Here is a 17,500-nt window from a genome sequence, read left to right on the forward strand (position 1 = left end):
ATAACACACACACACACACACACACACACACACACACACACACAGAGACTTGGTGGAGTTCCCACAGTGCTCTGCACTCCACCCACCCAAGAGGCCTCCTGTTGGCAGCAGCAGGCCTATTCAGTGTGTGTGTGTGTGTGTGTGTGTGTGTGTGTGTGTGTGTGTGTGTGTGTGTGTGTGTGTGTGTGTGTGTTCGCCTCTGTGTGTGAGCTGATGGTGCTTCAGTGTGCGCACAGCTCTATGTTTGGTTTGGATGAGTTTCTATCTAGGTACATGTGTGCACCTCTGTGTGTGTGTGTGTGTGAGTTCTGTGTGTGTGTGTGTGTGTGTGTGTGTGTGTGTGTGTGTGTGTGTGTGTGTGTGTGTGTGTGTGTGTGTGTGTGTGTGTGTGTGTGTGTGTGTGTGTGTGTGTGTGTGTGTGTGTGTACGTACTGTGTGTGTAAGCTGGTATGCGTGTGATAAGCTCCTTGTGTTAATGGACTTGACCAGGAGCAGCTTATCTCTCCCTGGTTTGGGCTGAAAAGCCATTGCGGCTCTGCACACATGCCAGCAGGCTTACACTTGATGTTGCGTGTAGCCAGTACACCACTGCTGGGGTGAATTTCTCGAAACCAAAGTTGCTTACTACATTAGCTACTTTGTTGCTTTCAATGCATTTTCCCATTGGCAACCACCGAAGTTGCTAACAGGCTAACAATTTCCCTTTTGAGAATCTCACCCCTGGGGTGCATTCTCGACAACATGGTTGCTAACTAAGTTAGCATCTCACTTGGTTGCAATGTAATGCAATTTCCCATTGGAAACCTAGTAAGTTGCTAACTGGTTAGGAACGACGCTTTTGAGAAATGGGGTCCTGGATCATAAAGTACACAGACACGCTCTGAACACAGCAGAACACCACTGCTAGGCCCAGTACGGAGTCAGCTCTATGTTCCCACGGCCCATTGGTCCCACAGCTTATTCCTGCTGCTCCATGTTCCCACATTTTTTAAGAAATTATTAAAATACTATATGCCCCATGTTCCACAACTCCATGTTCCCACATTTCAGGAGTAAACTAAGAGAACGTGCCTTTCTCCCCTCCATGGAACATGGGGCCAAAATTTGAATAAATTCTTACAAATATTGGAACATGGAGCAGCAGGTGGACCAATGGACTGTGGGACCAATGAGCTGAAAAATTAATGTTAAAAGTCTTAATGATGTGGGACAAATGGGCTGTGGGACCAATGGGCTGTGGGAACATAGACACGCTCCCAGTACACGCACATACTCTGCACACAAGGCAAGGCAAGGCAAGTTTATTTATATTTGTACACCACTGCTAGATCATAAGGTACACAGACACACTCCGCACACACCTGCAGGCTTAGCAAAGAGGTCTCCTGTCTCTTCTAGACTACTGAGCAGTATACTGCCATACCAAACAAGAACGCAGTAATGCGCGCACACATGAAAACCTGCAGGCTGGGCAACGATGCCTCATGTTCGAAGAAGTACACCACTGCTGGACTTGTACACTACTGTAAACCACTGCTGCTGAGAGTATCTACTAGACTAATGCTTGAGCTGGCCTAGCCCCAGGGCAGACTCTGTTCAGATGCAAAAGCCCCTAAGTGCCTTTTCAGAAAATAATCTTAATTCATTTCTATTTAATCCAAAGCTATCAAAATTGCATATTTTTTTATTTTATTTATGTAATATAACTATTTATATGTATTATCAAGTACATGAATGTAAACCAAACCAACAACGGGGTTCTCTAAAAATATGGAAGTGCAGGTCTTCAGAAATGGAGTTAGGGGGTTTTGCATCTGAACTCTTGACATGATGTTTAGTTTAGTTTGTGTGTCATGTACAGTATGGAGAGGTACACTGCAGTACCATCATCAAGTACACTGAACAGACGGAGCTACAAGCTGATAGCCTCGCGAGCCATCCTACGTACTTCCGCCAAAGGATTGGCTCCACTACTGTAGTCTGGCCGCGCTTCTCTGTGGAGTGCCTGGAGCAGTAGAATTTTGATCGCAACGCCCCCCCAGAAAACAGCCAATAATCAAATACGCCCCCCACGTGGGGACGAAAGGGGGAGGACGCTCGTGACAATGACATACACATCTGCGCCAGAGCCATTGGTCTGCGCTATGTTGTTGTTGAGTAACTGCCAGCGATTGGGTGAGAGGTGTCCAATAATTTCAAACCATAACTGAGTGCAAACTTCCTGCTTCCTACAATCGCTTCAGAGCAAACAAATGCCAGACCATGAATACGAAATGAAATGGTAGTATTATGGGATGGTCAGGACCAGGCTAACAAGCTGATGTCTTGTGTCTGAAGTAGAGGATGACATTTTTCAGGAATTCCCGTGGGTCCCATGGGATTCCCGCAAGATGGGAGTCAAAATGTTAAAGATGAACGGGAGCGGGCAGGAGCGGGGAATAAAGGTGAATTGGAGCTGGCAGGAGCGGGAATAAAAATGAACAAATATGAATGATTTTGAGTGGGAGTGGGCGGGATTTTGGAGACATTCTTACAGGAGTGGACAGGATAAGATTTGTTTCTTTTACTCCAGCCTGGGATGGGACGGGATGGGATTTTTTTCTCTGGGACCGGGATGGGACGGGAGTGAAAATCCACTCCTGTGTCATGCTCTAGTCTAAAGTAGGCCTACCCTCATCACTGCTAGACTATGAACAATTGTGAAGTGCACCGCTAATACTAATTAAGTACAGAAGACATCCCTACAGGCTTAAAGCAGATGTCGTGTATGGAGAAGTACAGTACTCTACTGCTACATCATGTAGAATACAGACTGCTGTGTCATGATGAAGTAGTATACACTAAAGATGACTAGGCACTAGTACAATATTTAGACACAGCACACACAGCTAGATCACTCAGAATACTGCTGCACGAAGTAGGCTACACAAACACAATTAACAGTACAGTAAACATACCTGTGGACTTAGCTCTGGCATGTCGCGAAAGAAGTACACCAGAGCTAGATGGGTACAGATCCAATGCCAGGAATGAGAGGGGAAACAAATAGTGAGGATTACATGTTTTTTTTCTGCCAACAATTCACACCATGTAAGAATTGGGTAAGAAACTACCCATGTAAGAAACTACCCATTCATTTTCATGTTTTAGTAGGAAGACGGATTTACAGTACGGTCTGGTAAGAAAGCGCTGGTTAATAATTATTTTGTGAGTCATGATTTTCATGACTTCATCACCTTGACGTTTTCTTTCACTGAGTCACTCACACTCACACACAAACACACACGAACGCACGCACGCACACACACACACACACGTTTGTCCCGTCATTTACAGTAGACCTGTCAGCGACCAGCACCGAATTAGCCTCGCGAGCCATCCACGTACTTCCACCCAAAGATGAAATGGTAGTATTATGGGATGGTCAGGACCAGGCTAACATCGAATAGCAACAGGTAACAAACAGGTGGCTGAATACAGATACATAAACAGACACCATTGAGTTATATCTACTGTCAATGACAGACACACACAAATACAGTATGCAAATACAGTCACAACAAAACAGAGTCAGACAATCTTAAAAACATACCACTCAGAAGGTTAAGATTCTTTAGAGATATCTTTCCACACTCTTTATTAGCAGAATAGCTCAGCTCTGTCTAGCGCTTTCTTTGGCATTTAAAAGGCTGTCTACTATGTCACACCCCACGGTGGCAGTTCAGACAGTCAGTCAGTCAGTCACTTTCTGGTCAAAACAACCACCTACTTACTAGGTAGTAGTTGGGCTGGTTGATAGGGGTGGTGAAGCCGAAAACAACTAAAAATGCACTCAGAGAGTGCAGACTTCCGCCAAGGAATCTGTTTGATAGAACATTTGATAATGTTACAGCATTTTTTTTTTCAAGTCTTCATGCCTTGTTTTTGCTGAGTTAGAAACTGGAATGTCAACATTTATATAGAGCTACCCTGCAATGATGAAGAATCTTAAAAAAAAATTACTGGACCCGGATCGAGATCCGGATCACCACCAAAAATGAAGCGCTTGTTCCTTTCGTCATTTCCAACACCTCCAACAATTTCAGCAAAATCTGTGCATAACTTTTTTTGCTATCCTGCTGACAAACAGACAGACAAACCAAAGCGACCGAAAACACAACCTTTATCAAATTATATAATGTACATTATAATTACTTGCAACGCATTACAACTACACCCATGATGTTTCATGATGCCTTATGTTAGCAATTATGAATAACCACAAATCTAGCTTATAATGCTTTATAATTTCAAGGGTGTTGAAGGGTCCTTCCCTGCCTCTCTCCCACTACCGCCCCGACACTCGCTCACACTGTTCTCGGGGTGTCAAACATAAGGCCCAGGGGCCACATATGGTTTTATCGGGCCCCAGACTAGAAGAGAAAAAAGAAAAAGGTCAAAAGAGTGTAAAAGAAAGTTAATCTCTTAACTCATTACAAAATTCCTGCAGGTGTCTGAGACCCTAGGTTTTCTATACTTGAGCAGAGATGTCAAAAGAAAAGTTTAAAAAAAGAAATACAGTTTCCTTGCCACACAAGTAACCTATCTGAGTAACCGTAGACCTGTGTACTTGTCTTACGATCAGCTAACTCTGCACTGGTTGGATCAAGTTTGTGATGGGTCCTTGTTAGGTTTTCAGTGTTTTTCAGTAATAATACAGTCTATCTATCTCATTAGGTACAATGGAGTAAATGGTGTAAAAGCTATGTAATGCCATGTGCTAGTGTTGTAATTACACCACAAAAGTACTTTTACTTTTGACACCTCTGTACTTGAGAATGAGTTTGCCTTCTTTTCTCTGGGTTTACAGTCAATCCTTCCAATATAGCCACCGACATCCACCTCCATACGATTGACTGGGGGTCATTCCATGTCAATTCACACGCCCTCCCCACGTGACCCTCTCCGATTTGCCGTGTATCTCACATACAATTGAAAGAATACAAAGTATTAGCACCCTACAGCAGTGGTTCTTAAGCTTTTTCTCTTGAAGCACCCCCTAACCTGTGCCCAAGACCAGCCGCGCACCCCCAACCCAAACTTCTACATGTGTATGCACACTAAAAAATGATTTAAGTGATTAATTGCAATGATTCTTGCTTTAGATATTAATAAATACTTTAATGACTTTACATGGGCACCAAAACATGTTTTAATTTTGTCTTGATTTGGCCTAATTATAATGTTTGGAAGCAGAATTTTGTTCGCAACCTCAACACAAACAAAATTCCGCGCACCCCCTGAAATCTCTGCCGCACCCCTAGGGGGTGCCCGCACCCCAGGTTAAGAACCACTGTTCTACAGTACGTCTACCGGTTGTGGAGATGAGGCCGTCCAAGGTTTGGGTGCCACGCCCACTTTTCAAGCCTGTGAATTGCATGGAAAATGTACAGTACGTGTAGAGAGTTACTTGTGCACAATCCCTGGTGCTGAACAAAAATATTACGTATTTTTGGAAAAAAAGGTTCGCACACTTTGGATTTTTTCTTCTTTAAGTTATTTTTTCTTCTTTTTATTTATCCATTCATTGGCAATGACGTGAATCTGAGGAAGACCGAGAGGTCGAAACGTCATTGCCAATGAATGGATAAATAAAAAGAAGAAAAAATAACTTAAAGAAGAAAAAATCCAAAGTGTGCGAACCTTTTTTTTCCAAAAATGTACAGTATGTACCAGCAGATGTTGACACCCTCGGTGAACGCAACTGCTGAGAGCACTGCACTTATGCAGCGCAACACCAACACAGCTTGAATGGCGTTCCAATATCTACATCAATACGAACCTGTGCAGCAGCCCAGCAAATATGATCATTTGAGTGTGTAGGCTACTACAAATATTTAAATAACAAGGTCAACTTTGTCTAGGTCTACCTGGCGAAATGAACCTGAACATAATGCATGTGGCCCCTCACATTTGCAGTAGATATACACGAATATACAGCAAATGTTAGGTTAGGTTAGGTTTCTTTATTAGTCTCCAAGAAGGAGAAACTTGCTTTGGAGACAGGGAGGTTGCAGCATCATAAAAAAAACCACATAGAACACGTGACACGAATACAGAAAAACAAACAACAGTAAAAACAATAGAAGAAAAACAGTGTAGGCCTACATGCTCAGAAGCACTGGATGTCCTAACCCACTGCCCCTGACCCATCCAGTCCATACGCCACCACCCACCCCCCCCTCCACACACACACACACACTCAGTGCACCCCCCCATACACACACACACACACGCACACACAGCTCAGTACCCCCCCCCCCCCCCACAGCACACACACACACCGTCCTACAACCAACCACACCTTCACCCTGCAATAAATAACTAGGTTACATCCATTCCATAGATTACATTAAATGTGTACAGAATGTGTATGCATTTGGAACTAAATGGAGTATTTCACCTTGATAGTTGATTGCTGCTCGTTCGGCTCCCAATATTAATATCAATCCATCATACCCCCCAGAGCCATGCACACTGTTGTTTTTCGAAGCCATACGTTGCTTGGCTTTCCAACACCAACCTGTGTACATACATACAGCCCCAGCAAATATGAAACCTTGCGTGGGGGATAAGCCGATATCATTATGTCATTACACATAGCCGCGGTATTGCTGAGCTTTACGCCTTCTATGCAAAGAATGCCACCAACTGCGACTTAATGACGGAGGCTTACAGCGGGGAAAGCCAAACACTGTGCTGTATGTCTCGAACGGTTCATGCATGCACTCTGTGCACAGTGCACACAGTGAGTTCCTGTGTGTTATTATGTTGTGGTTGATGTATTGTGCTATAGTGAGCTTGATGTGCAGGACTGAGGGGGGTATACTAAGAACATGGTTAAGTGATAAACCAGGGCCCTGCCATGGCTTAATGGTAGGGCACTGGGTTACGACGCCGGTGACTCGAGTTCGATTCCGGCCCGGCTCATTTGCCTATCGCCCACCCTCCCATCTCTCTCTCTCCCTTTAACTCACTTCCTGTCATCTCTCATACTGTCCTATCGAAATAAAGGCAAAAATGCTCCCAAAATATATATATATTTTAAACAATTAACCAGGCTCAGTTAACCTACTACAGGAAGTGGTAATCCTGCTAATAGATATACCGGCAGGAAAATGTGGACTCCGGGCTCGTCTATTAGAGGATTTACGTCTACCTCAAGGTTAACTTAATTTGTTTTGCTACTGAACCAGCTTTGTAGTATACCCCCTGTTATCCTCTGTTCCAGTGTGCTGTGGTGTGTTGTGTGTTGTGTTACAGTGTGCTGTTCTCTTCAGTGACAGGCCAGACCATTTATTTTGTACTACTTTGTAATTACTTCGTAATTCACGAATGGTCTTCTCTGGGTAGAGTTTAATCATCCTTCAGGCAGCCAGTCAATAAGCGAACGCACTTGGGCGCATAATAACATACAGCAAGCCTAGGTCATGAGCGTGAACTGTCTGCGACTGGTCACCACTCATTTCAAACCAGAGCTGAGCTCACTCCTCCCACCCAAGCGCTCCAGGGCATCGAGGATCCAGACCAAAAATGAATGACTAAATAATTAACCTGTTAAGAAACAGCGTTATAACTTTGCTGTTACCAGAATGGCAATGAATAAGATGCATTGCTAAAGGCCCTGTGTTATGTCATAGTATTGTAGTATAGTACTATGGTAGTTAACTTTTCATTACCACCATGTCCAAAAAGCAAACGCGTTTCGGCTATCAAACCTTCATCAGTGTGTGGTACCACGCAAGGTACCATGCACTGATGAAGGCTTGATAGCCGAAACGCGTTTGCTTTTTGGACATGGTGGTAATATAAATAAATAATGAGACGCAGTTTTGTGAGTGCGGATTTTTCTTCCTTAAGTTGATACTTTTTATCTCGCACCCAAAGACTTTCGTTTTTCTAAGAAGTTGAGCGCGTCCTTTGCCAAAACTTGAAGTTAACTTTTCAGTAACTATTACAGCGTGCCACTGGAGGTACAGGGTGCATTGAAGGTACGGGGTGCATCCCCCCCTGACCTCTCCCTACACCTCCATCCATGGCTGAAGTGCCCTTGAGCAAGGCACCTAACCCCACATTGCTCCAAGGACTGTGACCAATACCCTGAAAAATAATAGTTGTAAGTCGCTTTGAACAAAATGAAAGCGTCAGCTAAGTGAAATGTAATGTAATGTAATGTAATTAAAGGGCTAATGTGGTCTGGTAAAACCAGGCAAGTCCTTTGCATTGCCCTTTGCATTCCAGTGCTAATAGGGATGCAAATGATTAATCGATTAATCGACTTTAATCGATCAATGCGTTAAGCGATTAAAAAAACATTAATCACAATTAATCGCCAATTCAACTGACAAGAGACCCAGGTGAAATGGGCATGTGAAGAGTGTGTGTTAAGAGGGGTGTAAATAGTGGGAATATTTAAATCACCTTTGGATTAAAGAATTGAAATAGAATTCATTTAAATGTAGTATTTTATCTCACTTTTTAATTTTAATTTTTAGATTTAGTAGTTTTTTTGTTCGAGAAACATTGAGATTTCGGGGGGAAAACCCCGCTTATCAATTGATCGTAAGTCGATCGATAAGGCAATCAACTAACAATTGATGAATTAATCAATAATTTGCATCCCTAGTCCTTTGCATTCCAGTGCTATGATGTGGTCTTATGTTGTGTGTGCCTGCCTGTCCCTGTGCTGTACTGTGCTGTTACTCTGCAGCTCTTGAGACCTTTACAGAAGGCCTGCACGGACTGTTGTGAAGCTCATGTACTCTTCAACCTGACACATTAACGAGTACATTTGCATTCACACACACACACACACACACACACACACACACACACACACACACACACACACACACACACACACACACACACACACACACACACACACACACACACACACAGGCATGTGAGGACAAACTTGTAAAAGACCTGCTATTTACATGTCACACATGTTGCACCCAAAGTTAATGATGATGACGGCCCATCAAAATGCATATAGGACTGCATAGGGTTGGGTGTTTCACATTGGTATTATTCTACCCACTCACTGACCTATATATACACCGTTTCTGAGTGTTGAAACCATCCATTCAGCATTCAGCCCCCAATGAATTGAATGGCACTGGGGGCGCTGTCATGGTTTGGAATCCCCCAACTCCCCACACCTCCCCAAAATCACCATGACAACCAGAACTCCATTGGGCATAGTTCCAGTCTCTCTCTCTCTCTCTCTCTCTCTCTCTCTCTCTCTCTCTCTCTCTCTCTCTCTCTCTCTCTCTCTCTCTCTCTCTCTCTCTCTCTCTCTCTCTCTCTCTCTCGGTGAGAATGCATAGAAGTTTTTCAAGAGCTCCCCAGTCCCTACCCAGAGGCCTCCTAGCCAAGCCAAAACGGTGAGGCTGAATTTCAATGCAGAGCAGGACAGAACAGAAGAGTAAGAGTTTGTAACAGGGGCATCTAAAAAGTGTTTTGTAGACATGCCAACTATAAAGAAAATACTTTTTGCATGGTAACCTGTCACTGTCTACCAAACGACAGAACAGATAGTTAAACAATTGTTAACAGCTAGTTTACACACTTTTCAGTAACCTACAGAGATGGCAAGACATTCTAGGCAAATATGTTGTTTCCAGATAATGTGTAGCATTGACTGTTGTTATTGAAGAAGTGAAAAACAAACTGAGTATGCGTGGAAACACTTGCCAAAGAGAAGTGCAGGTGGTAAAACTGTAACCATCCGCCGGTTGAAACAAAGTGTCAAAGTTACACTGCCGTGGCTGGTACTACAGAGATTTTTACACCCGCACACTTAATACACAACACACCCACACCACGGTTAGCCTACCTGTCAAGACCAGGTGTTCCCCCCGCTTCTGACAAATCCAGAACAAAGTGTCCATGAGAAAGCGGTAAGAGCAGATGAACAAGAGAAATCAGAAAGTGTCGACAAGACAAGTTACATCGCAGGTTGGGATGGCAGGTGTACAAGTCTCGCAGGTTGTTCCAGCCTGCTATTTCGCTCGAGCCAGACCACCTCAGTCCTTCTCTCTCCCTCTCCACTCACGCTCGCCTCGCAGCGCAGACGTCACGCTCCCCTGGCGACCTAGGCTCGCGACTCGAACAGGTACGTTGATAGGGAATCTCAGTCCCGCGAGGGAGTGGTTGTTCGGTTGTGTACAGCAGCCTGCTCTCCAATTAACCCTTTACGCCGCCTCTCTGTACTCTCCTCCCTGTGGCGTTTCGGCGACGACAGTGGACTGAACAAACCTGTTTTCAGCCAGTCAGTCTATGAATTTACATGAGAGGCAAGGCCATACGAGTTGGCTGCGCAATACACAGAGAGTCAAATACACTTTAAACTCTAGAAATCCAAGCTGTCAAATAAAAACCAAACCTACGCCGATCATAGCCTAGGCTACATGGTGAGGTCTGTCTAGAAAAAAAAAATTCTTGAGGCCGGCGAGTAGCCTATAAAAAGACCTTGGAAAATCTGCCGGCTGAAAGGGTTTTTTTCAGGGGGGTAGCCCATTCTGTACCCCGTCCCCGGATGAAATGAAAGGTTGCACAAAAGGACCAAGCCGGCCCATTAACATGCAGAGAGGGAGATAGAAAACTTTCCTGTTGGCACTTGCAACGATGCATGACCATGGGGGCAGGATATAGGCCCTGCAATACAGAGAATGCAAGTATAGGCCTACAAACCCCCACCCCACCTAACCAAACACAATAAACTGCATTACGAACGAATTTATTAAATTACGATGTGATAATAATAATAATAATAGGCCTAATACAATTTCAATTAAATAATTCAGTTAATTTTCTCTTTGCACAGTGTAAAAATCAGTTTCTGATGCACCTAAGGGTTGAATAACTTTCTTTAAGGGTCTTGATAAGAACTATGACTGAAGCTGGATGAATGGATCAAGCCGCCTACTGAATTCCAGAACAGTCATAGAGAAGGCCACCCCTATGCACAAAACGCATGTCATGCCCGTTAAGTTTTAGTCCATGCTTGCTTGCTTCTGATGTGAGGCATTCCCATTCCAAGAAGCACAAGGCCCAATTTCCAAACACTGAGCATCACGTAGTATCAATCAATTAGAGCAGATCACAAGCCCTCCTCCTTGTGGATAAGAGAAGACATTGAAGAATGCCCCCTGGCCTGCCTTCAGGTCACAGGCCGCACACAATCTTTTCTTTCATGGCCCAGCAGGGGAAGATTAATTAGAGAGAGAGAGAGAGAGAGAGAGAGAGAGAGAGAGAGAGAGAGAGAGAGAGAGAGAGAGAGAGAGAGAGAGAGAGAGAGAGAGAGAGACACTCGCACAAAACGCACAACTAGGCTCAAGTCCAGTTCTTTTGTGCATGCCATCATTTGATTTAGTAAAAAGTTGGCTGCCAGGCTTGTGATTATTCAATAATGACAAAATCAACTTCGGGGCCCACTGTCATAACATGGTCATTTCTCAGTTAGTGCAAGACTCCTCATGTGGGAGGCCTCAGAAACCATTTTTGGAGCAAACAACAGCCTACAACATGCACTTTTGCCCTCCATTGGCTATGTCTTATATGAGTCTTTCTTTTTTTAAAGTATTTATTTGAGGGTTTTTTGGCCTTTATTATTACAAGACAGTGTGAGCGTAGACAGGAAATGTTTGGGAGAGAGATGGGGCAGGGCCGGGAAATGACCCCGACCGGACTCGAACCGGGGTCCCCGTGGGCAATGTAAGCCCAAATGTGGGGGCTTAGCGCGCTGACCCACAGCGCCCCGTATTATTTGTGCTTTTCAACATACAGTGAGTCCAATAAGTATTTGATCCCTTGCTGATTTTGTTGGTTTGCCTACAAAGACATGATCAGTCAATAAATGTTATTGTACCAGTAAACATCCAGGGTATTGACATAGACATTGTGGACACGTACAAATACCTGGGAGTTCACCTCAATAAAAAATTAGACTGGACTGACAACACCCAGGCTCTCTACAAGAAAGGCCAGAGTAGACTCCACCTGTTGCGGAGACTGAGGTCCTTTGGGGTTCAACAAAACCTACTGAGGACCTTCTACGACTCTGTGGTCTCCTCTGTTGTGTTCTTTGGGGTGGTGTGCTGGGGCAGCAGCATCACAGCAGCTGAGGCAAAGAAACTCAACAAACTGGTGAGGAAGGCTGGCTCTGTCCTGGGCTGTAGCCTTGACACTGTGGAAGTGGTGGGGGACAGGAGGATGACGACGAAATTGTCAGCAATCCTGGCTAACACCATCCACCCCCTGCATGGAACAGTGGCAGCCCTGCTGAGCCCATGAGCAGTAGACTCCTCCACCCAAACTGCAGAACAGAGAGGTACCGCAGGGCCTTTCTTCCCTCTGCAGTCAGACTATATAATAACACTAAGTCCCTGCGGTAGCCTTGGGGATGATGATGATGATGATGATGTTGATGGTGATGGTGATGATGATGATGATGATGATGTTGATGGTGGTGGTGGTGGTAGGGATGGTAGTGATGGTCTTTTTATCTTTTTAACTTTTTAACTTACTTATTTATTATTGTCCTAGCACCCTCTCCTCCATTTTATGAAGCTGCTAATGCACTTTTTTTACAATGCACTTTCATTCTTACTAATGTACTTGTTGTGGTTTTTAACAGAGACATTTATATTTTCCCCTAACATCTTTTTAAGTATTTATCCTGTGTTGTTGTATGTACACTGTCTATTGTCTCTGCACTATCTGTATGTTACTGCTGCAACAAACGAATTTCCCCATGGCGGGATTATTAAAGGCATACTTACTTACTTACTTATGATAATATGTATTCTAATATGGAGAGACAGAATATCAAAAAGAAAATCCAGAAATTAACTTAAGAGAATATATATTAATTTATTTCCATTTCATCGAGCAAAATAAGTATTTGATCCCCTGCCAACTGATTACAGTTCCGGGCCCACAGACCAGATGGGCACTTCCGATCAACTTGTCATCTGAATTAAAGACACCTGTACATACTAACATGCATAAAAGACACATTGAATCGGTCCATAGTATGAGTGAATCAGTCACACTCCAACCTCACCAGCATGGGAAAGACCAAAGAGCGGTCAAATGATATCAGGGACAAGATTTTAGACCTGAACAAAGATTAAATGGGCTGCAAAGCCACAAGATAGAGACTGGGTATTAATGACCCAGCTGTTGATGCATTTCTTCCAAAATGTGAGGAATACAAAATTACTATCCATCAGCCTGTCTGGGGTTCTATACAAGATTTGACCTTTTGTAGGGATTTGATAATCATGAGAACAGAAAGAAAGCACCCTAGACCTGTACGGGATGAACTAGGCAATGATATCAATACTGGGACCAAAATCACTGAGAAAACTACTGGTAGCACTTAATGCCACAGAGGTTTAAAATCCTGTAGTGCACACATGGTACCTCTACTTCAGAAGGAACCTGTGCAGTCCCACCTGAGGTTTGCCAACGGACATCAGACTGGTTTAGGGAGGTGCTGTAGTCAGATTAAACCAAAATCAAGCTGTTTGGCATTAATACAATTCAATGTGTTTTGAGAAAGAGTACTGCTGTCTAAGATCCCAAGAACATCCTCCTCACCATCATGCATGAAAGTGGTATCAATATGGTTCGAGGGTGCTTGTCTGGCCAAGGCACAGTACAACTTCACAGTCAACGAATGGATGGAGGGAGACATTTAATGTGGAATCCTGAGTGCAAACGTCCTTCCCTCCACCACTACACTGAAGGGTGGGCCATTTTTGGATCTCCCAATAAGACAATAATACACAACATACAGTCAAAGCAACGAAGGAGTGACTGTGACTCAATAAGAAGCATATTAAAGTCGTGAAGTGGCCTAGACAGTCTCCAAATATTAACCCTATAGTAATTCTATGGAGAGAACTGAACCTCTCATTTGCCAAGCTACAGCCACAAACTATTAATGTTTTAGTGATAATCTGCAAAGAAAAATGGGCAAAAATATGTTCTACTATATGCACAAACATTGTCATCAACTAAAAGAAGCATCTGACCTCAGTACTAGACAAATAGGGCTTTGCCACAAAGCACTTTATCTTCTTTAGCTAGAGGGGTCAAATACTTATTTGCCTAAATTAAATACAAATAAATTAAAAAATATTATTTTAAGTTATTTTCTGGAATTTCTTTTTGATATTCTGTCTCTCCATGGTTGAATACATATTATCATACATTTATAGACTGATCATGTCTTTATTAGTGGGCAAACCGGCAAAATCAGCAAGGGATCAAATACATATTGGACTCACTGTAGGGGTTTGGGACCACATGTAGGGTCGCCTGGAATTCTAATGGGGTTGCTTGAAATATCTAGGTGTAAAAAAAGAATGATATAACTAATTTTATACTATGAACTGCTATATTAACAATTATTATTGGTAGGCTACCAACTATTATTACCAACATAATACAGCGTAACTACTAGTTAATATTCTGACTGAAAAGCTGCATACAATCTGAGATGTTAATTAAAATCTATGGGTTTACCATATAAGTTAGCTCGCCATGGATTGTTTTTCTTTTTTTGGTTGTTCAAAAAAAAAAAAAAAGTGTGTATGGGGTCCCCAGAAATTTGGGATGTCAAAATGGGGTCCCATGCCAAAAATAGGCTGTGAACCATTGAATTGTACTGAAACTGGTGAGGAAGTCAAACAAACTATTCCAAAAGATCTTACACTGCCATCTAGTGTGTGTAGTAAGCAAATGCAGACTGCCGTGTGTTTTTCTCCCCTATCGTGGTTGGTGCTGACATTTAGCCTAAATTTGCTTGTCTGTGAAGAAAATACTTGAGCATGCAAACACCTTGAAGGTGCCTTTTGTTTGACTTTCATCTCGGTGAGACAAAAATAACCCGGTGTGTATGTGGGTGGCTGTCTATCAGGGCTTTCAGATACATCAGATACATTCAGCTACAAGCTTGTGTGTGCGTGCGTGCGTGCAAGCCCAACTGAGAAACTCAAACTCCCGTTGTCATTGTGACACAGCACTCCACACCACACAAGTGAACACTGCACACTGCACACTAGGGCTGTAACGATACACTCAACTCACGATTCGGTTTGTATCACGATTCATGACCTACGGTTTGATACACCACACGATTTCACGTTTGCCAACATTATAAACTTTATGAATAAAAACTATGATAGTTTATAGGTAGAATAGGTTACAAGAGGCTACTAATACTTTTAGAAAAGTTTCTATATAATAATTATTATGCTTGGAAGCACTATCACTTCATATCATGTGGTTGTTTTCTGGGCTGATGGGTATCAAAACCTTAAAAGGGCGTATCACGATACTGCCTCCTTATATCGCGATACGGTATCGTGACTCTGTGTGTCACGATTTCTCAGTTCGATACAATATCATTACAGCCCTACTGCACACAACAAAATGCATTTTTGCCTCACCCGTGCAAGGGGACAGCTCCCCCAAGGCACCCAAAAGGGAGCAGTGCGGTGGGATGGTACCATGCTCAGGGTATCACAGTCATGGAGGAGGATGGGGAAGAGCACTGATTAATTACCGGTACTACCCCCACCAACCTGGCGGGTCGGGAGTCGAACCGGTAACCTTTGGACTACAAGTCTGACGCCCTAACCCCTAACCCATGACTACTCATATGTGCGAGCGTGTGTGCGTGCAGGCCTCTGCCTCCACCTACCTGTTCAGGTGCAGGCTGTGGGTGTGTATCCGTCTCCTTGACGACGACAGGCGATGTTGCCATGTCAACCCCAGGTGTCTCCAAGCTCAGCCCAGCCAAAGCTAGCGCGTCCTCCTCCTGAAGGCTATCTATGCTCTCGTATACTCCATCCGCTACCAAGTCCCGTTGCTGTGGCAACCCAGCCGTAGACATTGTGTCAGGCAGACCAACTTGCATCTCTGCATCATAGGTCGGTTGTTGTGCGTCTTGCTCATAGCTTTGTTCTATCCGCCTGTCGTAGGTGGGTTCTGTGTCCATCTGTGTCTGGTAGTCGGGATCGATGTACATTTGTCCGTTGTCATACTCTGAGTATCCGATGCTGCTAGTCTGATGAGGATCCGGAGTGCGGTGGCCGTTGAAGTTGGCGTTTACATCATAGTTTTTATGGGCTGCATCATCTCGCCCAGAAGAAGTAGGATCTCTGTTACCGTTGTCCATATCGGCCCACTCTCGATGCTGCTGTGAGGGAGAGCCCACAATGCCAGTGCTGTCCACAGGTCCCGTGGAGGATATAGAACAGTAGGATTGGGGAGGGGCTATCCCAGCCAGCCATAGCGAGTTCTCATAGGGCCCTTCAGCCTCTGCCTCAGCCTCGACCTCCCTCAGGGAAGTGGCCAGCTCCACCACCCCCCTCTCCTCCGTGGGCGTCAGCCAGCATGGCGTGACCTCTGCTACAGGGGTACTTGGGTCCACTGAACCATCATCACCATAAGCGTCGCCACGGGCAACAGCATCAGGACCACCAGGAGCAATTCCTTCAGCATCAGGACCACTCCTAACACTGGTGGCTGGACTACAATCACCACCACCAAGACCCCCTCCAGCAGCAGAAGTGGCAATGGCACCAGTCACTATCACTCCATCCCCACCTCTACCTTCATCCCTTTCTGGAGTTCTAGAAGAGGAGGAGGAGGAGGAAGGTGAGGCAGATGAAGAAGAGACATTCAGTGTGTCCTGATCTATTCCACTGCCACCATCTCTTTTAGACGATGATGATGACGACAATGATGATGAAGAGGGGGTGGCATCTGGTGCGCCCTGGTACTGTACTTCCTCCACGTAGCGCGCGGGTACGTAGAAGGGTTTACTGGAGGCATCCTGCAGGGGGCGCACGTGCCACCAGTGGGAGTTGGTCCTGGACAAGAGGGAGTAGCGCTCGCCCGGCTGGATGGAGAGGCGGCGGCCATCTCTGGCTGTGTACTCGTACGGGAAGAGGACCTGGAGAGAGAGAGAGAGGGGTGGAGGAGAGAGAGAAACAGAGAGAGAGAGAGAGAGAGAGAGAGAGAGAGAGAGAGAGTGTGTGTGTGAGTGTGTGTGAGAGAGAGAGAGAGAGAGAGAGAGACAGAGACAGAGACAGAGAGACAGAGAGGCAAATGAATACTCTTCTACTTAAATAACAATTAACACATAACAATAATTATTAATATTGATAATATTCACAATTTGATAATAGAGGCATTGCGCAATACTTGTAAATGTATTTAAAGGTGAAATCACCTTCACAAACTTCAGCTCAGGGGGGGAGGCCGCCATCCTAGACCTCGTCTCTTATCTCTTAGAACTCTTCCTCCACCTCCTCCTCCTCCTCGTTGTGCTCCTCCTCTTCCTCTCACTGTTCCCTCCTTCTCCTCCTCCTCCTCCTCTTCCTCTCACTGTTCCCTCCTTCTCCTCCTCCTCCTCCTCTCACGGTTCCCTTCTCCT

At 44.4% G+C, this 17,500-nt stretch overlaps 1 protein-coding gene across 2 annotated transcripts in view; it reads right to left on the bottom strand.

The window, feature by feature from the left end:
- The window catches only part of arhgap27 (Rho GTPase activating protein 27), an 86,885-nt gene extending 69,407 nt beyond the window's left edge, over positions 1 to 17,478 (bottom strand). For both annotated transcript variants that reach the window (XM_063220732.1, XM_063220731.1), the window contains exons 1-2: positions 17,297 to 17,478; positions 15,761 to 17,017 (exon numbers count right to left, since the gene is read on the bottom strand). In XM_063220732.1, the coding sequence (XP_063076802.1) occupies positions 15,761 to 17,017; positions 17,297 to 17,332 (1,293 nt within the window). In that variant the 5' untranslated portion in view covers positions 17,333 to 17,478. The remainder of the gene's footprint in view (positions 1 to 15,760; positions 17,018 to 17,296) is intronic.
- Positions 17,479 to 17,500: the final 22 nt, after the last annotated feature.

Source organism: Engraulis encrasicolus, chromosome 17 (genome assembly GCF_034702125.1).
Source record: "Engraulis encrasicolus isolate BLACKSEA-1 chromosome 17, IST_EnEncr_1.0, whole genome shotgun sequence".
In the NCBI taxonomy this organism is placed as follows: domain Eukaryota; kingdom Metazoa; phylum Chordata; class Actinopteri; order Clupeiformes; family Engraulidae; genus Engraulis; species Engraulis encrasicolus.